General features: G+C 35.4%; 1 protein-coding gene across 1 annotated transcript; it reads left to right on the forward strand.

Annotated features, from left to right (window-relative positions):
* The first annotated feature begins 3,579 nt into the window (after window positions 1-3,579).
* Window positions 3,580-24,893, forward strand: LOC106140045 (carbonic anhydrase 1). Its single transcript, XM_060945747.1, has 6 exons — window positions 3,580-3,757; window positions 7,488-7,637; window positions 15,087-15,228; window positions 16,293-16,489; window positions 18,060-18,199; window positions 24,722-24,893. Exons 1-6 carry the CDS (start codon window positions 3,685-3,687, stop codon window positions 24,854-24,856), a joined length of 837 nt encoding a protein of 278 aa, XP_060801730.1. The 5' UTR covers window positions 3,580-3,684; the 3' UTR covers window positions 24,857-24,893.
* The last annotated feature ends 368 nt before the right edge of the window (window positions 24,894-25,261 follow it).

The following is a 25,261-nucleotide window of genomic DNA, read 5'->3' on the forward strand; positions in this document are numbered from 1 at the left end:
AGCTGCATTTGTGTATTGATTTGATGAATTAGTAATAGGTTTCACCGATGCACTGAGGAAAAGAGTGCCCTACTTGACGCTTTTAAAGTGCAGTTTCATTGTTGCGAACTTTTATGACGTCGGTTTTATGATTATTATTTATTTTATCAAATGGAAAGATGTCTCTGCCAACCTCTTCGAAATAAGGGCATGATTTTATGTATGTATGTATTTATTATTACAAAATTCTTAATATATTAAGTAGCATTGTAAGCACTTGAGACCTTCGGTGGCAAACATTGGTACAAAAATAAAACATACCAAATAATCTTTTTTGATTTCAACACATTATTTTTATCTGCTTTTACTCTTACTATGTTAGTAAACATGTGATACAGCTGTGAAGTAAACAGATATTTTTCACGTTTTTGATATATATTTACTCGTTTTTGTTAATATCTGCCCCGACTACTTCAGCCTCCTGTCTAGAAAATAAGCAACCTTTTTATGTTTTGTTACTGGCCACAAATAAAAAAAAAAGATTATCAAATAGAACGCAAATAAAAAGTGATGATTGTCAGATGAGTTTAAGTTGTATTATATATTATATAAAGTACATAATATAATTATTTTAAAAAAAAATGCAGTTTGAAATTAGTATATGAAAAGTGAACTTCTAGCTGCTTTTCTTTTTATATATTTTCCGTAACATAACTTTATTTGAAAGTACATGAACACCTCCTATCGAAGGCAACAGATACATGTTAGAATAACGTTCTTATTATAATCATATATGTGCTAAATTTTCCCAAAACGTGTCCAGTTGTATTTAATTAATTCATCAACAAATATCAAGAACTTTTTCTTTAATAATTTACAAAAATCGGATAACACCGATGATATTAGTATGAATGTGTTCTATAAAACTGCACCCTACGTTGTACCGACCGCTCCATACAATACTAGAAACTTTCACGACACAGTGATCTTATCGACGCGAATTGACTACTACGTAATAAATATAGTATATTTCCGTCATGTGCGACATATACATTACAATGATACCTATCAGACGGACTAATCTTTTAGGATAAACATGACAGATTACCGGCAACGGAATTTTCATAAAACACAATAGTTTATGCTACTGTTTTTAACTAAATATAGTTAATCTTGAGACGGAATAACGCCGGTTAGATAAGGTAAGTATAGTGTGTTGGATTAGGATTAGATACTTACATGTGAAATTGGCGTTTTCTTGTACTGGCCACTTTAATCACAAATATCACCTCTTTGGTTGGGAATTCGAAATTCAAATTTATACAGCTATTAACACATGTATTTGAGTTTCAATAACCGTCATTCATTTGTTTTCTTTTTATATAAAATTATATTAGCATTGCCTGCGACTCATACATAAAATCATTATACTTTGCGGGGTAGATAGAGCCATCAGTCTTGAAAAGTCTGAAACGCCATGTTAGACTTAATGACAGAATTGAGGTTGCTAGCACATCGTCTACAATAATTATCTCAAGTTTTAAGGGTTTCCTTTGAAAAGATATAGATCACTGGTTCTAAAGTGCTGGGAACCACACGGCATTTCCGGCGACTTCATAATTAAATGTTTCTCAAGGGTAGAGTTTATGAAATAATAAATCAACGAGAACTATTGAATTATTTCACCAACTAAGGGATAAACATGCTTTTGTACTGTTTCGTATTTTTGATGTGTTATCTTGGCTTTACTTATCCCTCGAGATGAATTTACCGGTTTTTACTAAATAGCCGACATAAGTTTGCTGGCAACATATTCAGGTTTCACTAAAATACACCCACACATATCACGTACCTATATTTCCCTCACTGGATAGATACGATGAAATTGAAAATCAAAGTGTTTAGTGCCGTGTGGTTCCCAGCACTAAAAATAAAAGAATAGGACCACTCCATCTCTTTCCCATGGATGTCGTAAGGGATGACTAAGGGTTGGGCTTATAAACTTGGGATTCTTTTATGCGACGGGCTAGTGACCTGTCTCTATTCCGTCATTACGCTAAACAGCCTTTCAGTCTTTTCAAGATTGTTGGTTCTGTCTACCCCGAAAGGGATATATGTACGTATATATGTATGTATGATATTCAGATAATTTAAGATCGCAAAAGTATCCAAGTTTAAAACTACACGTAGCAAGACAAGAGAGATAATAAATTATAATATAATAATAAATTCGAGAGCAAAGAAAATAAGGTAAACTTCAACGTATCTTTAAGAATCTGAATTTGAATTTGAATCTCTTTCAATATATAACATGCAACTCACACTTCGGGAAAGTGTCTAAAACTTGGTAAAAAATAAACTAAAATGATGGATTGAATAGTCGTTTTCTTGAATCGGAACTTTCTGATTGATGTTACCATCCCAGCTTATGATATTGTTGTATGCCATTGCATTTATAAACTGTATTTTGTAATTTTAACTGGTTTTACAAATAATAAAATAGCTACATAAGACTTTCAGTGCACAGGATGGAAATAAACATACATACATACATAAATATGGTCACGTCTATATCCTTTGCGGGGTAGACAGAGCCAACAGTCTTGAAAAGACCGAATGGCCACGTTCAGCTATTTGGCTTAATGATAGAATTGAGATTCTATCATTAAGCCAAAATCCGATTCAAAAAATTAATGCCATTAGTGACAGGTTGCTAACCCATCGCTTAAAAAAGAATCCCAAGTTTGTAAGCCTATCCCTTAGTCGCCTTTTACGACATCCATGGAAACGAGATGGAGTGGTCCTATTCTTTTTTGTTTTGGTGCCGGGAACCACACGGCACTGTAATGTAGATAAATATGTGTATATAATTATGCTCCTAATGAATTTAACCATATTTACGGCACTGTAATGTAGATAAATATGTGTATATAATTATGCTCCTAATGAATTTAACCATATTTTATGTTTTAATAGCTTTTGTCCGCGGTTTCGTCAGCGTGAAAAAACCTTATCCTTCTTCGGACTTCACACTATATGTATGCATTTCATGGAGACAGGTTTAGTGGTTTAAACGTGAAAAATGGAAAAACAAACGCACAAATACACTTTCACATTAATAATAATAATAAGTATGAGTTTTGAATAAGTATGAAACTTGCCAGTTAGTGGTTTCATAACAAATATTAGTGTTAATTACATAGTCATTTAAAAATTTAATCTATTCAGCAATTAAAAGTAATGAAGGTTAAAAAAACGACGATACCTTTTGAGAAAAAGTAGGTAATGCGCTTGCTCTTCGCTTTTCCCGTCTTGGCGGGGGGACGCCCGTGCCGCCAGAAACTGAGTTTGCATGATTTTAGTGACCATATTTTTCATTTATTTTCCAGATGAGTATGAACTGAAATAGAAAGAATATATATAGATATAAAAATATTGAATTGCATAAACCAATACACGTTACATGTGGTATGAAATTTTGAATGATGGAATCGCGAAAACAGCTCACTTCCTTATATTTTTTTGTATATTAATATAATACCGATAAAATATTATTATATAAACCAATCGTGAAAACAAGATAAATACGGCGTCTATCTAATCTACCTTGGGTCGCTGGCAAATCTATGTTTTCGAAACGTGCTTATTTTAAATATAGACGTATATAGTGTTGCAAATAAAATATATATATATTTTAAGAGGCAAATGGCGAAAAAGGTAGTGACATTAAATTTGAATTCAGTGGAAGAAAGATCTAAGAAGATGGCTGCAGAAGACGGTATGTATACATATTTTTTATAATTAAAAAAACAACCAGTAATATTTAGAAATTTCTAGTTAGAATCTTTACATACATACATATAGTCACGGTTATATCCCTTGCGGGGAAGACGGAGCCAACAGTCTTGAAAAGACTGAAAGGCCACGTTCAGTTGTGTGGCATTTTTGATGGATTTGATAGTGAAAGGTTGCTAGCTCATCGTCTATAAGAGGAATCCCTAGTTTTACTATTAAGAAAACTGGTGATAGGTAAAAAAAAATATATATTATTTTCTTCCATAATTACCAAGTAGTAGTAGTAGTAATTAACAAGTTGCACACTTGTTTAAAATGTAACAAATAATTTAGGTGATTACATAACTCAGATTACAATTTGGAATGGCTTTGAAATGGTGCGCATACGCATGTCATAACGCAAGTGGTAGTTGTTTTACTAGCTTAGATTAGTGATTTCACACGGAATTCACCACGTCTTATTATCCACGGCGCTAATGCTATAGGTGATTTCTTGCGCGTGAGAGATTTTAGATAATTTTTACTATTGACGAAAAAAAAACACCGTGGAAATCGAAACCGGTACTTATAAATGTCTTAACTATTCTACCAAGATGGTTAGGGAGGATGGGCATAATGTGTGGGTCTAGTAAAAATATAGATCCCAATAAAATAAAATTCCGTTTTTGAGAGTTCTGTAACCTAAAATCTAAAACCTTTTTTTCCAAGTGGGTTAAAAATATATCCCTGTTCTAATTTGAGTGCAGTGACTCAGGCGTTGCTTTTTTGACAAAAAATTTAAACAAAATTTCCTCGTGGTCTCTTTAAAATTCCAACCCTTTTTATGAACAAACTGCTGAACAGCGCTTACTACGTGATGCTACTTTTTAATTTCAGCTGCTTCCGCAGTGTAAGAAAAAGTAGGCTAGCATTCGGTGGAATGAGTCTTTTGAGGTAAATTATTAAGGTATGATATCTATTTCAAAATAGAATGACAATTTCTCTACAAAATTTATTTTTAAATGGCTTTTTGACTGCCGAATTTGAATTGTTATTGTCATCGCATTCAGTTGGCTGAACATTCAGGTGACTCAAACTTACTTCCATTTTGAAAACAAAATTGATTCTCAACTTCGAATTTTACATCAAACATGGTGGCGTGGTAAGTAATCATTGGATTTATTGTAACTTTGTTAATTTGAAACACAAAAAATTGAACTTAATTCGGTAGGCACATGTAAAAACTACAATTGATCTCAGTAACTAATGAAGAACATGGTTGACTTTGACTAATGATTCAGGTTAAACCAAAACACGCCTAAGTAACTGCTAATTAATAAGAGTCAATTTGTTACGAACAAGATTTCCTGTATAAGAGGGCAAGGAATGTTATAGCTATTATACATATACTACATTGTGAGGAAAACTTACATATTAAAATGGATGTGTAGTGTATCCATGATCCAGTACGGGTTAAGTTTATGGCGACATCTCTACGCACAACACAATACGTCACAACATCCATTCACACAAGAACTGTCAGTCATTGCGAAGAAATTGACGCGCTCAACCAATAGCAGCGAGGAATCTAAATCGCGATTTCAAAGATTTCATAAATTGTAGAATTAATACAACCTCCGACTCAACATCGTTCGAGCAATCGGTTCCCCAGGCATAACACCTAGCCTGGCGGAAGATTTTCCCTTTGGTGGCGGACGAGCCGAATCATCGCTCCCGCTACAAGTTGAATAAATGAATGAATGAATTAAAGGTTATTAGCATCACACAAATATATCTTACACTAAAGTACTTAGTTATAGTAAAAAAAATTAGTTACCAAAATTGTAATACTAATCCGACGTCTACTCAACTTGTGTCAAGGCATTTTACAACACCCCGACGCTAGTCTTCTTTCTTCTGCTGTTCTTCAAAGTTCCTCCCCTGCAAAGGACTGCAAAGGCTACTGCCATTTTAATCTCAATTCCATAATTAAATTTCATAACGCTTAATTTTATAAGAATAGAAACTTACTTTGGCTTGAAATTTTTTGTTAGTGTTTTCTTTTTAACCGTACTTACTTGTGCAGAAAATTGAGACAGACAGACAGACAGTACCTTGAAAAAGATCACGTAAACAGATAGTCTACGTGTTTATCTTTCCGAAGATATGTAGATTTTCAGCATTGATCTTATTTACGGATATCGAAAGTCGATCGGCACGTGTTATCATAAAAAAAAAATTGTGATAAACATAAATCTACTTTTGATTTTGTGTTAAGTCTTGTTATTTTTATTAATTTGGGTTAAACAAAATAATATTCTCTTTTAGTAAAAAGAGAACAATTTCATTATTGTACCGTGGGTTTCCAGTACTTTAGAATAGAACCAGTACATATCATTTCCATGGATGTCGTATGAGGCGATTAAGGATAGGTTTATGAACCTGGGATTCCTGTTGTAGGCGATCCACTAGCGACTTGTCGCTATTTGTATCCCAATTCCATTATAAAGCCGCACAGTAGAACGTGGCTTTCAGTCTTTTCAAGAATGTTGGCTGTGTCTACCTCGCAAAAATATAGAAGTACCACTACAAATTCGACTTTAAAACTATTAGCAACATACAACCGCGTCGCCTCTCTCACCGAGAGAGAGAAGTTTTCTTATTCAAATGTGAGCTATTTCAAAATTTGTTTATTTTCTTCAAGCAGTATGAAAAGTTTGAATGTGTAAAATCTCTACGTAAAACAACAGAATACTTAATTTGCCTCACTGCAGATAGAGAAGTGATTGCAATATGTATGTATGTATGTTGAGAGAATTCGGACTTTTTGCTCGTATTATACAAGAAAATTAAGCTCATAGATGCAAATTGAAGTTCCCTTAATTACCTAAAATATATCGAAATAAATGTTTACGTTTACTATTTTAGTTTTATTTTCGTTTACTAAAAAGTAACACTTTCTTTTTACTCCTTTTCCTTCTCTGCTCATGCTGTACGGCTGTGGAATTCCTTACCGCATCATATTTACGATTCCCAAACTCTATCTTCATTCAAAGAACGAGTTAAAGACTATTAATTATCTCTCGAAATATATTACCTATATCGATATTTATGCACACGCCATACCGCTCCAAAATTCATCTTTCCTCTCATGGGTCTACTGGTTGAGATTTCTTTTGAAATGAGTAGCACCTTTTTTAATTATGGATTTTCCTTTATATTTTGGTTGACTGGAAGTCATCCCTATGGTGATAAGTCCGCCATTCTACGTACATATTCTTCTAAATCCAATAACTGTTTGGTAATTTGTTATAATTATTTTATGTGCAATAAAAATTGTACAAACAAACATACCTACTAGAATTACTGTATTAAAATGCTCCTGTATATAATTTTGTGTACATTTATTATATTAGTATTCTATAGTATTAGTATTAGTATTCTGACGGCCTCTGTGGCGCAGCGGTAGTACGCTTGTCTGTGTCACCGGAGGTCCCGGGTTCGAATCCCGGCCAGGGCATGATGAGAAACGAACTTTCTCTGATTGGCCTGGGTCTTGGATGTTTATCTATATAAGTATTTATTATAAAATATAGTATCGTTGAGTTAGTATCTCGTAACACAAGTCTCGAACTTACTTCGAGGCTAACTCAATCTGTGTAATTTGTCCTGTATATATTTATTTATTATATATTTATTATTATTTATAAATAAATAACATTTCCATTTCACAGCGGAACAGATATCAAGGTTGCGGCCATCGCAGTCCCCCATAGCCATTTCCCTACAAAGGTGCCCCACTTGGACGTCCCTTGAGCCTTTGAATTTCCAAGGGTATTGGGACAATGAGTCAAATGGAGTGCTGGTGAATACAGGATCCACAGGTGAGATACTATACTTTATATTATTATTCCAAAATAAGATTTTATTGTCTGATTGTCTATTACGCTATCACAGCTGAATCGCCTGAATATTGATACATATTTTTTAAAGGATATAGAGAATATAATATATTATAAAATTATATAATATTTCAAGTCATGGGCTCCATGCTACTTCTGGCATGGCTATTTCTGTACATTTTTGCCGGAAAGAAAATACTATTAATTAATAAATAAATATAAACATAACACAAAAGTTTTTGTGCCTACTCTTATATACAACAGCATAATAAGCATTTATTTAAGGAAAATATAACCAGTCGTAACTTTAAATATATAAGATTCTGAGATTCAGAAACTCGAACTCGTTCTAAATACTTAATCTTTATTGTATTGATAACAGTCGTAAATCTGAGAGCACTCTCAGCTAGTATTTCGTTCAAAAAGACTAAGGCTTCCGGATTGTCCTGAATAAGATAGCGTGCACATGGGCCTATCTTAGATTCCATAAAAATATGAATCGAAAATATAATAATTTTAATTTCGACAAGATCTCTGAAAATCCATTCAGTATTAGACAAAAATCGGGAAGTTAAGATTGTTTTTCAAAGTCAATGGCATGTGTAACTCAAGCCGATAACAGTAAGCGTGATAAACGTATTAACTGAAACGGTTACATAAACCGAAATCACTGATATTGGTTGATTAGATACGAGTTGTAAAATTTCTGTTCAACTATCTGAAAAATTCTATGGCTGTTCCTAGTAAAATTGTTTTATCAATTTATTGGTCCACATACATATTATCGTAGACAGAGGTAGACAGAGCCAACAGTCTTGATAAGACTTAAAGGTCATGTTCAGCCGTATGGCTTTATAGTGAAATTAAGATTCAAATAGTGTCGAGTTGCTAGCCCATCGGCTACAAGAATAATCCCAAGTTTATCAGAACATCCCTTAGACGCCTTTTACGACATCCATAGGGAATAAATATGGAGTGGTCCTATTCTTTACTACCGGAAACCACACGGCCACATTATTTGTAAATTACCTAATTGTATGAATATATTTGAAGCAAAATCGATGAAAATCGATGCTTATTGTTGCTTTAATTTGTGAACAAAGTCGCGGGCAAAAAAGCTTACTCTAAAGAAAGAATAATGTTGGCTCCTTCGAAGAAACACTATTTCTCTCTTTCGAATTTCCGCACTCTTCTTTTTACCTTACAAAATCGTAGCAGTTCATTAACTTCCAATCTAGCAAATTTTACTTTTGCATTTGATGAGAAATGTACTTTATTTATTCAGGATAATAAAACGCAAACTAGGCATGATATTGTTTATCGTTTTCTCGCAAAAGATCGGAAACTTTCCCAGTGAGTTAGATTGGAAAACGAATCGCTACACCAAATAAGCTTAGACTAAGCTTCTACGCATACAAAGGTTCCCCGAAATCTATTTTCTTAGCGTGCAAGCATAAAGTTCATTGTTTGACTAATAAATCAATTGTTCTCGTCAGAATAACTCCCGTTACGGTTTCCAATACAAATATGTTTTTACATCGGCGGGAGATATATTTATATGAGTACAAAGTATATATAAATGTAAATAAATGATATATAACCTACTGGGACAGATAAGCGCGATTTTTTTTTCTTTAAAGTAAATTCATTAAGCTATGGGCTAGCAACCTGTCACTATTTGAATCTCAATTTTATCATCAAGTCAAACAGTTGAACGTGTCCTATCAGTCTTTTCAAGAGTGTTGGCTCTGTCTAACCCGCAGGGGATATAAAGGTATGTATGTAATTTTATGTATGTATGTACAAATTGCCGTGTGGTTCCCGGCAGTGCCGTGTGGTTCCTGGCACCAGTACAAAAAAGAATAGGACTATTTCATCTTTTTCCCATGGATGTCGTAAAAGGCGACTTAGGGATAGGCTTAAAAACTTGGGATTCTTTTTTACGCGATGGGCTAGCAACCTTTTGAATTAAAACACTATTTGAATTTCAATTCTATCATATAGCCAAATATAGCTGAACGTGGCCATTCAGTCTTTTCAAGGCTGTTGGCTCTGTCTACCCCGGAAGGGATATAGACGTGACCATATGTATGTATGTACAAATTCAGACTGTTTTTTTTAAAATCCTCACAGAATTTATTTTTGCTCCCTTTCGATTTACCTTTGGTATCCTTACAATTTGAGTGAATTGACCCATATAATTACCGTCCTTCGGTTTCGCAAGCCAAGATTTTTGCAGACTAATATTATGGATGGATAAAGCAAACGTGGCCTTTCAGTCTTTTCAAAACTGTTGGCCCTGTCTACCCCGCAAGGGACGTGACTATATGTTTGTACGTATGTAATATTATGTCCTTCCTATTAATTTTATAAATACAAAATTTTTAAGGATATGGGATTACGAAAAAAAGTACTGGACAGATTTTCATGAAGAATTTGAAAGAATATAACTTTGGAATAACATGGCACATATGTCTTTTACTTATTTTTCCAAAGTTCCTTTTACACAATTTCTAACAATCTTGTGTGGCCGTGCCGTGAGTAATAGGCTTACATACTTGTGATTCTTTTTTTAGGCGATGGGCCAGCTACCTGTCACTATTTGGATCTCAATTCCATCATTAAGCCGAGCAACTGAACGCGGCCATTCAGTCTTTTCGGGACTATTGGCTCTGTCTACCCCGTAAGGGATATAGACGTGACAATATGTATGTATGTATGTGGGTTGTGAACGTTTTTTATTTAAATTGTTTCGTTATTTTAAGTTATTGTTAGGACTGGCACTTTTTATTTTAGAAGAGTAAATTGATGTAAAATGTCAAAGAAAAAGGATTAGACGTTGAAGTTTGGAAGATGAAAAAACCTATTAAAGAAACTGAAGGAAATATTTGTTTTACTATATCCAACTGAGTAATCCCACAACTTTTTTGGGGGCTCGTCCGGGATGGTGCTCAATATTGTGGTGGTCAATATTGGATTGAAGTGAAACAACACGACTGAAGACGAAAAATCAAGACGACTATTTAAGAAGGCAAGTCATCGACGGACATATTACAGACTGTTTTACCGACTATTAGTATCCGACGGTTCATGTTTAACCGCTACGTGACGTCATTTCTGAATTCTGTTTTACCGACGCTGATGGGAAAAAATATTGCCAGATACATGAATAACGTTATTCGTATTCGTTATTTATTAACGTTATGATAAGTTGATACAACGATTTATAATATTCAGAAATAACGTTAACCCGATTTTATTATGAAGAAATAAAGACTTTAATTAATTTTCACATTGAAGACGAATATTATTGATGAGTTCAAAGAAAATATCTTATTGTACGGCACAAAGACGACTTTCATTTAAGACGAATAAGATTGCAACTAAGATGCCGCCGAAGAAAAATACCCAAGACTCAGATGTAGAAGACGTTGAAGATGTTGAGGTACAGATATCATTCAGAGACTTAGAAAAGTCTATGAATACTTTCACTGGAGATGATACTTACCCGGTTAACGAATTTATTGAAGAATTTGAAGATGTTGCTGCTTTAATGAAATGGACTAACGTCGAAAAATTAATTTACGCGAAAAGGCTTTTAGGAGGTACAGCTAAGTTATTTCTACGTTCGATGGGAAGAATTAAAGATTACTCTGGGTTGAAAAAAGCATTAAAAGAAGAATTTGGTCCGAAATTAAACAGCGCCACGATTCATAAAAGACTGAGCACCCGCAAGATGAAGAATGATGAAACGTATCAACAGTATTTTTTGACAATGAAAGAAATCGCTCTGCATGGTAAAGTTGAAGATCCTGCTTTAATGGAATACGTAATTGATGGTATTAGAGACACTGAATCTAATAAAGCTATACTTTATGGTGCTTCAGACCTCAAGGAATTTCGGAAAAAGTTGGAGATTTACAGCGAGTTTAGAAAGAAGATGTCTTCACGTTCCAATTATGTTTCGCCTTCAACATCAGTCCAGTCTGGATCTAGAAAGAAAAATGACGCCGCACCACCTAAGAAACGATGTTATAATTGTGGAGATTTAAATCACCAATCATCAGCGTGTACCAAAGGCATCAAATGCTTTAGATGTAACGAGTTTGGACACAAAGGACCCGACTGTCCGAACCAAGTAAAAAAGACGTTAAATATTTTGAAGAACGACAAGATCGAAGCTCCTTTTAAGCTAGTCAAGATTAATTCTACCCCGATGATATCACTTGTTGACACTGGAAGTGATGTTAACCTCATAACTGAAACTGGATTTGAAGACATAAAACGAAAAATTACTGACTATAAAGATATGAAGATTTATTTAACTGGTATAGCTGAAAAACAAATGTTAACAGAAGGAATATTTACTGCGAAAGTTGAAATTGATGATGGATTCTCGGATATGACTTTCTACGTTGTGAAAGATAATGCCATTCCCGTAAGATTGATTATTGGCAACCCGATCCTGAAAGAGTTTGAAGTTAAGTTCACTAAAGATGGAATTGAAATGGAAAAGATTATGCATCTAACCCTACTAGTAGAAAATAATGAGAATACTGAAGAATTTAATATAGATGACTCACAATACACAGCTGAAATAAAGAAAATGATCAAAGACTATAATCCTAAAGAAGAAACTAAGAAAAGTAATGTAACATTAAAAATAATACTTACCGATGAAACGCCGATATACCAAAGTCCACGTCGCCTGTCACCTCTGGAAACAGATATAGTTCGTAAACAGATTAATGAGTGGCTGGATAAAGAGATAATAAGACCTAGTAAATCAGATTTTGCATGTGCAATAGTTTTAGCTAATAAAAAAGACGGAACCAAAAGAATTTGTATGGACTACAGAGGAATTAACAAGAAGATAATAAGAGAAAGATTTCCTTTGCCGCTGATTGATGATCAGATTGATAAATTAAAAGAAGCTATTATATTTACGTCTCTTGATTTAAAAAATGGATTTAATCACGTGGATGTTGATGTAGATAGTCGGAAGTACACTTCTTTTGTGACACCGCAAGGCCAGTTCGAGTTTGTCAAAATGCCGTTTGGTCTATGCACAGCGCCATCCGTTTTTCAAAGATATATCAACGATGTTTTTCACGATTACATAACTGATGGTACTGTACTTTCTTATCTTGATGATTTAATCATTCCCGCAAAGACAGAAGAAGAATCACTGGCTAAAACAAAGAAAATATTTAAAAGAGCGGAAGAATTTGGTCTGATATTCAATTGGAAAAAATGTCATTTTATGAAGAAGGAAATAGAATATTTAGGATACATAATTTGTAACAATGAAGTAAGACCATCCAAAGAGAAAATAAAAGCTGTTGCAAATTTCAAAAAGCCCACTAATATCAAAGCCGTTCAATCGTTTCTTGGTTTAACTGGATATTTCAGAAAGTTTGTTCAGAATTATTCTCTAATGGCTAAACCTATGACAGATCTGTTAAAGAAAGGAGTTGTTTTTAATTTTGACGAAATATGTGAACAAGCCTTTATAAGATTAAAAGATATACTTACCAATTCGCCGGTTCTCCGAATTTATAATCCTGCTTTATACACAGAAGTACACACCGATGCAAGTGCAGATGGTTACGGAGCTGTTCTATTACAAAAAAATCCGATTGATGATCAGTTACACCCAGTGCATTTTATGAGTAAAAAGACTACTCCCGCTGAGAAGAAGTATCATAGTTATTATTTAGAAATTTTGGCTATTGTTGAAGCAATAAAGAAATTTAGAGTATACTTACAAGGGATACACTTCAAAATTGTAACCGATTGTTCTGCATTAACGATGACACTACAAAAGAAAGACTTACCTCCACGAGTTGCACGATGGGCCTTATTGCTCGAAGAATACGACTATGAGATAGAACACCGATCTGCATCACGAATGAAACACGCAGATGCGCTGAGCAGATATCCTGTCTGTTTAGTTCTTTCTGAAACTACAGCAAGGATAAAGAAAGCACAAAACGAAGACGAACATGTAAGATTGATTAAGAAGATTTTAGAGACAGAAGATTACAAAGATTATGTTGTTCAGAATGAAATATTGTATAAGTGGAAAGACGGAAATAAAATAATTGTTGTACCTAAAAAGATGCAATGGGAGATCATTAGGAAGAATCACGAGAAAGGTCATTTCGGAATAGTAAAGACTGAGGAACTTATTGAAAGAGAATATTATATAGAGAATTTAAGAGAAAAGATTAAGAAAATTGTTGATAATTGCGTTGAGTGCATAATTGTATCTCATAAAAAGGGCAAAAAAGAAGGTTTGCTTAATCCGATTGATAAGGGTAGTGTCCCATTGTCGACCTATCACATAGATCACTTAGGACCCCTTACATCAACAAATAAAAGTTACAAGTACATACTTACAGTAGTTGACGCGTTTACCAAATTTACTTGGATTTATCCTGTGAAGACTTTAACAACAGAAGAGACTATTAACAAACTGACTTTACAACAACAAGTTTTTGGGTCACCCGAACGTATAATAACAGACCGAAACGCTGCATTCACTTCAAATGATTTTAAAGAGTATTGTAAGAATGAGAACATTACACATTATTTAATAACGACTGGTCAGCCAAGAGGAAACGGACAAGTAGAGAGGGTACATCAGATAATTATAAACGTACTTGCTAAACTAAGCGCCGATGATCCTACGAAATGGTACCGTCGTGTATCAAATGTACAGCGTTGTTTGAACGGAACTTATCAACGTAGCATTGGAATGACGCCGTTTGAATTGATGTTCGGAGTAAAGATGAGAGATAAAGATGATGGAATATTAAAATTGATTGAAGAAGAAATTATTCAAGAAGTAAACGACAAGAGGCAAGAATTAAGGGAGAAAGCTAAAGAGTCTATAAGGAAAATACAAGAAGAGAATGTGAAGTACTACAATCGGAAGAGAAAAGAGGCTTTTTCTTATGATATTGGAGATTTAGTAGCGATCAAGAAGACACAGTTCTCACAAGGGAGTAAACTGTACCCTAAGTTTCTAGGACCCTACGAAGTCACCGAAAAGAAACGTAACGACAGATACGTACTAAATAAAATAGGAACGGCGGAAGGCCCTATTAAGACAACTAGTTCTGCAGATTACATGAAGCCTTGGGTCTCCTCGGAAGATAGTATTTCATCTGGGACAGATGAATAGTCAGGACGGCCGTGTGGGTTGTGAACGTTTTTTATTTAAATTGTTTCGTTATTTTAAGTTATTGTTAGGACTGGCACTTTTTATTTTAGAAGAGTAAATTGATGTAAAATGTCAAAGAAAAAGGATTAGACGTTGAAGTTTGGAAGATGAAAAAACCTATTAAAGAAACTGAAGGAAATATTTGTTTTACTATATCCAACTGAGTAATCCCACATGTATGTCTAACAATCTGAACATTTCAGCATACTTCACTTTCGACGCGTCTGCCATTCGTCCAAAACTGAATGGGGGTCCACTACTGGGTGACTATATCTTCGAACAGATGCACTTCCACTGGTCTGTGGATGACTTTACTGGGTGTGAACACGTGCTTGATGGACGAGGGTAAGAGAAGTGGAAGATGATAGACTCATTTCATTAACTTTTTCATATTCTGCTTAGTTAATGCTAGACGATGGCTATATCATCATGAGGCAACTAATGTATTCAGGTAACTGAATCATCATCTGGTTTAGGTCCCAGTGTCATTACGTCTCTTAAAATAAGGCTCGTAAAATTAGGATTCCTCTTTTAAGCGACGGGCTCTTATTTTAACTAAATCAAAATGTTGTGATGTGAAAGAAGATGTAGTTACAGGAATAGAAAAGGGTATGTTAAGATGATTTGGTCATGTGGAGAGGATGAATAAAAGCAGGTTGACTAAACAGATATACGAGGAGAGTGTGGAGGGAAAACCTAGACGAACGTATCTTGATCAAATTAAGGACGTCCTGGTAAAGAGTCAGGTCAAAAGTACCCGAAACCAAATGATGAAGCGAAGGAAGTATGCAGAGATCGTGGCAAGTGGAAAGAGGTAGTCTCTGCCTTCCCCTCCGGGAAAGAGGCGTGATTTTATGTATGTACATATGTATGTAAATCAAAATTATAGAAGTCAAGAAGCCTATGCTACTACTGAAAATGTCCCTACTTATAAATGCAAAAGTAAGTCTTTGTTTTTGTAAGTTGTTACGATGTCACGCCTAAAACTTTGAACCGATTTTGATGATATGTGTACATAGATAGAGTTGACCCTGAGGAAGAACGTAAGTTACGAAGGTACTTTTAATGCAAAAAGGGAAAGGCCACGTGGACGAAGTCGTGATCAAAAGCTGGTTACAGTATATTTATAAAAAAATTACTCACATCACAACAACATCTCTTTCTCTTAATTAAATTTAAAACGAATGCGGATCCTGGGAATTTACTTTTACACAATATTTTAGTTACAAATCAATGTTTGTTTTAATTTAAATAATTAAGAGTATCAATGTTCACTTAATCGAAAGAAAAATTCGTGGTGCTATTGGTGAATGTTTGTATGTTGCGACGCGCTATTTTACTCTCTAACAGTGCACCTTGACTCCCTACAAAATCTCTTTAGTATTCCTTACGTATTTTTTTTTCCCCAGATATGCAGCCGAATGCCACTTCGTGCATTACAATAGTAAATATCAATCAATGGAGGCGGCTATTGGCTACCCCGATGGCCTAGCGGTCGTCGGCTTCCTTCTACAAGTGGTCGACGTTCCGAACCCGAGCTTTGACAAACTGGTTGAAGCTTTGGTGGTTATCCCTAAGAGCGAACACTCGGCTAAAGTCACGGCAGGTAATGAAAAAGATTTTTTTTTTATTTTCTCCACAACATACCAATATACAAATTAAATTTATATTGGGAGGTGGACTGGTTAGGACTGGAGGTAAACATTTCAGCCCTCGTAGAATGGCACGCAAAAAACTATTGCTGTCCCGTTTCCTCGTCATAATAATAATAAGTTATAAACTTGGGATTCTACTTTTAGGCGATGGGCTAGCGACCTGTCACTATTTAAATTTCAATTCTTAGCTTAACGTGACCAATCAGTTTTTTCAAGACTGTTGGCTCTGTCTACCCCGCAAGGGATATAGACGGGATTATGTATGTATGTATAGTTAGCGAAAGGGCGACTAGCTTTTTGCGCTATAAAATGGCGTCGTATGAGGCATGCAAAGGAGGTAATAGTTCTATCATGGATCTGTACCACGGGTACTGTGTCAACGAACGTGTTTTTTTTAAATAAAATACTGTTGCTAGTTTCCGTTCGGGTAGGTAACACTTTCTTAAACTACATGAGGCACGTATAAATATCTAGGCATAAATAATCTAAGGTATAAATCTCTAAGCTAAATTGTTTGGGCTATGCGTTCATCTATCATAGTCAATCAGTTTTCACTTTTATTTACAAAAATGCTGATACTTGCTCAGGTCATTGCTGCCATGAATGATCCAAGCTCAATTCAGTGAAGAAAGTCACAAAGATCAGATGGCCGTAATTGGTGTTAGACATTCGCGTTGCATTATACTATATATAATAATACATGTATAAACGCGCACGTGAACATAACATTGAAAAAAAGCAACATACTGTACCGACCCCACGTAGAAAGTGGGAAAAGGTAACGACGAAGAACAAGAAGAAGAAACGCGCAAGTGAGGCACGACGTATTTGTCTTCAAATGGTCCGTACTGATACAAAAATATAGCTACAAAAATGTATATTTTATCGTTTCACTAGCTTTTGCGCCACGTAGAAAGAATACCTGCAGAGTTTTTAGAAAATCCCACGGAAACTTTAGTGTTGACAGGGATGAAAACTATCCTATCTCTTTTTCCAGACTCTTAATTATGTACAAGCAAAATTTCATGAAGACTGTTTTAGTAGATAACACGTGAAGAGACAACAGACAAACAAATAAACTTACTTTCGCGTCTTTAATATTTGTTAGGATCTCTTTAACTTAAAGTTATGAGGAGCAATTGTCAATTCATATTGGAAGTATGAATGGAATCTATACTAATATTATAAAGCTGAAGAGTTTTTTGTTTGAACGCACTAATCTCAGGAACTACTGGATCGAATTGAAAAAGGAACTATTGGTAAAATTCTTTTTGCGTTAAAGAGACCATTTTTCGAGGAAGGCTTTATAACATCACGCTGCAACTATAAGGCGCAAAGAAATAATGGAAAATGTGAAAAAAAAAACGGGGAAAATTATTCACCCTTGAGGGCTACAATGATGCCCAAAATAACTATTCCATGCGGACGAAGTCGCGGGCACAGCTAGTCTAATATAAAACTGTTTCATTATGGTCGCGACTTAATTTTTTTTTATTGTAAACCAAAGAATTCTCTTTTCAGAATCCCTCTCATGGATGAACAGGCCAGACCTATATGAGGGTAACTATGTAACATACAAAGGGTCTCTGACTACCCCGCCTTACACCGAATGCGTCACATGGATTATTTATGAGAAGCCATTGCAGATCGGCAGTCAACAGGTAACTGGATTAAAATCATGCTCTAAGGTGTTCAGTGCCGTGTGGTTCCCGGCACCAATACAAAAAAGAATAGGACCACTCCATCTTGTTCCCGTGGATGTCGTAAAAGGCGACTAAGGGATAGGCTTATAAACTTGGGATTCTTCTTTTAGGCGATGGGCTAGCAACCCGTCACTATTTGAATCTCAATTCTATCATTAAGCCAAACAGCTGAACGTGGCCTATCAGTCTTTTCAAGACTGTTGGCTCTGTCTACCCCGTAAGGGATAAAGACGTGATCATATGTATGTATGTATGTAAGGTGTTAAATTAGTAATTGTTCTTCTTAAGACCCGGGGTGCGGGCGAGCATTTGACCATGATCTTGTACTGGGTAGCTCAGGCTTTTCACACGAATAGCCTTCCATCTGACCTTTGCAGGGGAACTTAACTCCTATTGGATCATGGTAACACATCTATTCCTGAATATCCAGATTTCTACACGATGTTTTTACTCACCACGAGAGCATCGCTCTGCATTTAAACCAATATCCATAATTAAAAAAAGAATCATTGGTAAATTACAAAGATGGGATTTGAACCTGTGCCACTCGTATTTATAAAGGGAGCCTTAGCTTATTTGACCTGCGAAGGTTTTTTAAAGGGAAGCATTATAGAGTGTCGATTGGCAGTCAACAGGTAACTTGATTTGATTTATGGTCAAAGGTACCCAATTGGATAAGTTCTGATGGAGGGTTGATGTAGGCAAGCAGTGGACCCTAAAAACCCAATCTCACGGCAGGTTAGGTACCTATCGCTTACAAGGTCCAATACCTTGTAAGTAATTGTGTGTTTGTAATTCAATAGTTAAAACTCATATTAAAATGCGATATGACCGTAGTTTAGGGCGTCGGTGGTAAATCGTTAGGGTGCCAGAATTAAAAGCGTGATGCGCAGGGAGGCACAGATTCAAATCCTACCTCAACTTTGGGTTAAATGACCTTTTCCTATTGATTTGATTCAAATCGAATCGTACAGTGACGGAAGACATTATGAGGAAAACTTGTCACATTTATCTTACCTATACTAGGAATCCGCTTTGCACCTTCAGCTTGAATCACTCCATCTATAAAAAAAATTGCATCAAAATCCTTTGTGTAGTTTTAAAGTCCTAAACATACCTATGTACATACAGACTTTGGTATAGACGCGGAAGCGAAGCCAAAAAAAAAACAAACTTCAAAGTCGCCAGCTCTGCTCTTTTTTCATTCTTTCTTGCTCTGTGTTTCCCGAGTATCTTCCATTACGTTTGCATTTGAGTCCATCACCAGATTAGATATATGATCCGAATAATAATGTGATCAGATATCTATTTCAGTCCCTTCATGCACGCGACGAATAAATACCGATCAATTGGCTAAGTTAAGTTTTTCTAACCTACATATTTTTTTTTTTCTTCAAAAGCAAAACTGTTTTTGATTTTGTTATTTGTTGTGCAATAAAGGGTTAACAAATAAAGGACCTTTTATTATTTTCGGTGATTGATAAAGATTTTCATTGATATAAAAATATTTTAGTTTTCGTAGCGTGACATTATATTTTATACTAGCTGTGCCTGCGACTTCGTCCGCGTGGAATAGTTGTTTTGGGCATCATTGAAGCCCTCAAGGATGCTCCTTCCACGATTTTTTTCACATTTTCCATTATTTCTTCGCTCCTAATAGTTTAATAGTTGCATCTAGACGTTATATAGCCTAAAGCCTTCCTCGATAAATGGTCTATTCAATAAAAAAATAATCTTTCAAATCGAGATTCTTGAGATTAGCACATTAAAAAAACAAACAAACTCTTCAGTTTTATAATATTAGTATAGATAAATCTAAGTGCCTATTTAAACTAAAAAAAATATTCTAATAGAATTATAACCAGAAATATGTACCTACAACTTACAAAAGAAAAAGAAATGATAATAAAGTTGAAACGCCTGTGCAATACTGTCATGTCGTCGCCGGGTCTTCCCATACTCCCTTAGGGGAGTCGGAGTAGATTGGTGAGGGCTTTTGGCCCTCTTCAATGGCATCATCGCTGCCTACGACTGTAGGCAGGTCGATGGGGCGGCCGTGACGGCCTGGGTCTTCATACACTGGGAGTTCCCATCAGCGGCGGCGTCGTCACTGGTTGACGACGTCAGTCGCAAGGCAGCGAGGGGAGGGTTTCACCCGACGGCCCGGAGGGAGCGGAGTGCAGCGGCGCGATGCCGCGCAGGTGGCTGTGTGATGACGCGTCCGCCCTCTCGAATATCTAGGTTCTCCCACTTCAAGTCCCTGAGCATCGTCGAGTTCCTCACGTAGCGCGGGGCTCCGACGACTGCTCTGAGACTTTGATTCTCTTGGGCTCTGAGTCTTCTCCTGTTGGTCTCAGAGCAGAATGCGTACCACGCCGGGGCCGCGGACGTGAGGCGGGATCTGACGTACGTTTAGTAGATCCCGAGCTTCGTCCTCAGGGGGAGGCTGGAAGAGAGAACTGCGTGAAGTCTCCCCCTGGCTGCCTTGGTCATGTAGCTTGCGCTCGCCTCCTGCCCCTTTTATACCCTGCCTCCGCTAGCCGCGTCGAGCGCGGCAACCGTCACGCGCGATGGTTTGTTAGGGTATTTTATTTCATGTATAAGTTTGGTGTTTCTATACCTATTTCGATGATTCTTTTTTTTATTGAATAGGTACTTATATTAATTTTTAAGAATTATGAATGAGTGTGAGTGTTATTGGTATTATAAACATCAGAGTAAAGAAATATAATCAGAAATCTCCGAACTGCTAAGCTATTAGGAATTACACGTGTTATTGTGAGTCAACCATAAAAGATAGACTTATGCTGTCTTGGGATATTTTTTTAATAATTTTATGTAGAATATTTCCGTTATACATGGTTTTGCTGTATCTTTAACCATTAAGGCTGCACACGCGACGGAAGCTTAAAAAATTAAGTAACTTCTCCCGTTTTTCCAACATTTCCTTTCACTGCTCTTCTCCTAGTGATTGTAGCGTAATGAAAAGTATACTATAACCTGCTCAGGAGTATGAAGAATAACTGTACCAAGTTTCGTTAAAATCCGTCAAGTAGTTTTTGTTTCTATAAAGAACATACAGACAGACAGACAGACAAAAATTTTACTGATTGCATTTTTGGCATCAGTATCGATCACTAATCACCCCCTGATAGTTATTTTGAAAATATATTCCATGTACAGAATTTACCTCTCTACAGATTTATTATAAGTATAGATAATATATCATCATATCTAATATAATTTGAGCTTTTTCTTTAAGAAAAGGAAAATAAAAATATATCTTAGAAAAAAGTTTACTTAGCCAATTGCTCTGGTGCTGGTAGAAGATTGTCTCAGTTCTTTGTATTTGCATCAGCCTTGTATTGATGAAGATTTGTTGCTCGGGGACAAAATAAACGATGTTAAATTTATGATCGTGATAAAATTTTGCTCGCGTGTTTCTTTGCTTTAAAGTCTAAAGTCATTCATAGCTTTTCTTTACTCTAAAGTCAGATTTATTCGTACGCGTGTAAACTATTGCTATTTAGTACTGTAAAGACCGATTTACACCAATGTATTTAAATCCGTTCAGAAGTTATTGCTTTAGTAACAACCACACCTACGTACAAACTTTAAAAAATCTACTATAAAGTATTACATCCAATCTAATTTGAAAATCATAGTGATTCAAAAAGTTAAAAGTACTCGTAAGTCCCATGATTGTTTAGGTTCGGAGATAGAAAATAGACATATTTAATGTAATCATCAAAAGTTGAACACAAAATCTATTCAAGTTTAACGCTTGCATCTATTTTAATGTGTAATAACAAGAAAGTAATGGTGTAAATAACTGTTAATATACGAGCAATCTTGTGAAGCTGGAATTAAAATCCCAGGTGTATGTTTGATTAACAGAATCGTAGTTTCGGATTGACACCGATTAACAATTAAGGCTTATAAAGCTTAATTATAGCCATCTGGTTTAGCTCCGCAAATAATTTATTTTTGTTAAATGGTTTAAAAATATTTCAGTTCACTTTATAAATAATTTATCGTTCTCAAATAAAAGCTCAATATTTATTGTATTTAATTATCAGGGTGAGGCTCATTAAGTTTTTATGTAATGTTAATTTAAAGACATTGAAAGGATGGCCGGGTAAAATGGAAAGATTGAAGAATTTGGATAAAGCAAATAAGTGTGTAAGAATCGTGGTAACTGGAAAGTTCTCTGCCCACCCTTCCGAGAAAGAGGCATGAACGTATATGTATGTGTATGAATGCAATGTATGTTATTAGCCGGCTACTTTCCTAACGCCAAGTCAGAATCGCTTTAAAAAATAATATCAAGTTTATAAGCCTACCCCTAAGTCGCTTCTTACGGCATTCATGGAAAAGAGATGGAATGGACCTGTTCTTTTTTATATTGGTGCCGGGAACGACACGGGAATAAACATAAAACAATAGTAAATTTTGAATACATGCCGTATTTATATCCTCGTTCATTTCAAATTACTAGACGATCAGTAGCTGATACAACTGTTGTTTTTATTTTCTCAAAAGAAATTTATTGTAACTGTCGCTACGAAAATAGAGAGAGGAAAACTTAATTTGTTTAGAGCGCGCACTTCGATATGACAAATTTACTTGCAAAAATATTTTTATAAGAAATATAAATAAATATATACGGGATAATTTACACAGATTGAGTGTACCTCGAAGTAAGTTGTACACTTATGTTACGAGATACTAACTCAACGATACTATTGAATTTTATTGTTAATTTTTTGACAACTCAATAAGTTAATTAAATAAATTTAGTTGTTTAGTCACTATTTGGTACAATAGGCCACAATACAAGTTTTGATCTTTCTTTGGAGCTAATTCTTCTCTCATCTTGTCAAGGGTCTGTGTATACAGCTCGATTTTTTTTATTCCTTAGTCGCCTTTTACGACATCCATAGGTAAGTTTTGGAGTGGTTCTATTCTAAAGTGCTGGACACCACACGGCACAGATTTGTTTTACATAATAATATTGTATAGAAACTCATGAAGTGTTCATTGCGGGCTCTATATGATCGACGTTATTCTACGTCTAAAATCAGTTCAGCACTTAACTTCAATTATCAGGCTTTCACAACTGATACGTCTTGAACAATGGAGTGTTCGTCTGTCAACAAAGCAAACTTTGATACACAATAACTGTCAAATTTGATCGATTTGTCAACTCTTGTCATTATAATTAATTATACGATATAAAAACTAAAAGTAGAGGTATTATGCAAGACTTACATACAAAAATGCATACATATAATCACGTCTGTATCCCTTGCGGGGCAGATAGAGCTAGCAGTTTTGAAAATACTGATGGGCCACGTTCAGCTGTTTGGTTAACTGATAGAATTTAGATTTATTACGGCACTTATAAACAAACTTAAAAAGTAAATCCAAAAGTGAGATTAAATGACGCATTATTTAGTTAACCTTAAGAAAATACATGGTCTAACGCATTATTTAGTTAACCTTAGATATAGTATTTTCTTCTACTTCGATTAAAATTTGATTTTGCTTACATCTGTGTATCCGAATCTGAAACCATGTATGCGTTCGCTAAATCAAATTAAAAACATCCTCACTTTACTTCATTTTACAGATTTATGTCATTCAAAAATGTATCTTAACATTTAATGATTAAAACTCTACTTGAATTTTTAATCGAATAGAATTTCGCTGTTTTTATAATTGTTTACAAAAACTACTTACACATTTTTTTCTCCGCCCTTTTACGCTAGAGTAAAGAAAAAAGATTTTAGACATGGTCTATCCTTTACGCGCTCATGGCCGAAGATCTTTCGGCGCGCGCTCTCCCTATTTGAGATCAGCTACTCTAACCAATTCAACAGAGCACTAAACTCTAATTATCTTGTCTCCACAGCTGGGACCTCTCACGCATTTAGAAGGTCTACTATATACTATTTATTTGTACTTTATTTCACATTGAATTACTTTTTGCCGTGTGGTTCCCGGCACTAATAAAAAAAAGAATACGACAACTCCATCTCGTTCCCAAGGATGTCGTTAAAGGCGAATAAGGGATAGGCTTATAAACTTGGGTTCTTCTGTAAGGCGACGGGCTAGCAACCTGTCACGGTTTGAATCACAATTCTATCATTAAACCAAACAGCTGAACGTGGCCTATCAGTCTTTTACAAGACTGTTGGCTCTAGCTACCCCGCAAGAGATATAGACGAGATTATATGTACCTATCTATGTATGAATTACTTATTACATGCTTTAATACATACATACATACATAAATCATGCCTCTTTCCCAAAGGGCACAGCGACTTAATTTTTCCACTTGTCACGATCCCTGCACACTTTCTTCCCTTCATCCTCATTCATAATTTTCTCCATGCAAACTCGTCGACTTCTCGTCCTGTCGGTAGGACGTCTATATGATATCTACATGTACTAAGTTCTGACTCCTTGTGTCCACAGCTGGGGCCTCTCAGGCATTTAGAAGGTCCAGATAGCAAGCCAATTGAGAGGAACAACCGCCCCACACAGCGACACCCCCCGGGCCTGTCAGTTATATACGTCAAACAAACGCCGCAATTGAAATCTAAGATATGACAATTTTTTTATAATAAAGCACGTTTCGGTACACGTATTTTTTTATCATTTGACCCTCAAAATATGTGACTGAAATTATGGCAATATAGATTAAATATAACCGTAACTAAAATCTTAGATATAATATACATACACATAAGTCACGTCTATATTCTTTGCGAGGCAGACAGAGCCAGCAGTCTTGAAAAGATTGAAAGGCTACGTTCAGCTGCTATGGCTTCATGGAATTGAGATTCAAATAGTGACAGGTTGCTAGCCCATCGCCTTAGACATGAGATTTTTGACAAAGGACATGAGATTTTTGAAAAATATGGTGTTTATGTCAGCTACACCTCTTGCGAATTGTAAGAGTCGATCAAAGAAATGGCTTATGAGTTTGGGTTTATAGGCGATGGCCCAGATAAC

This window comes from Amyelois transitella, chromosome 9 (assembly GCF_032362555.1).
Source record: "Amyelois transitella isolate CPQ chromosome 9, ilAmyTran1.1, whole genome shotgun sequence".
Classification (NCBI taxonomy): domain Eukaryota; kingdom Metazoa; phylum Arthropoda; class Insecta; order Lepidoptera; family Pyralidae; genus Amyelois; species Amyelois transitella.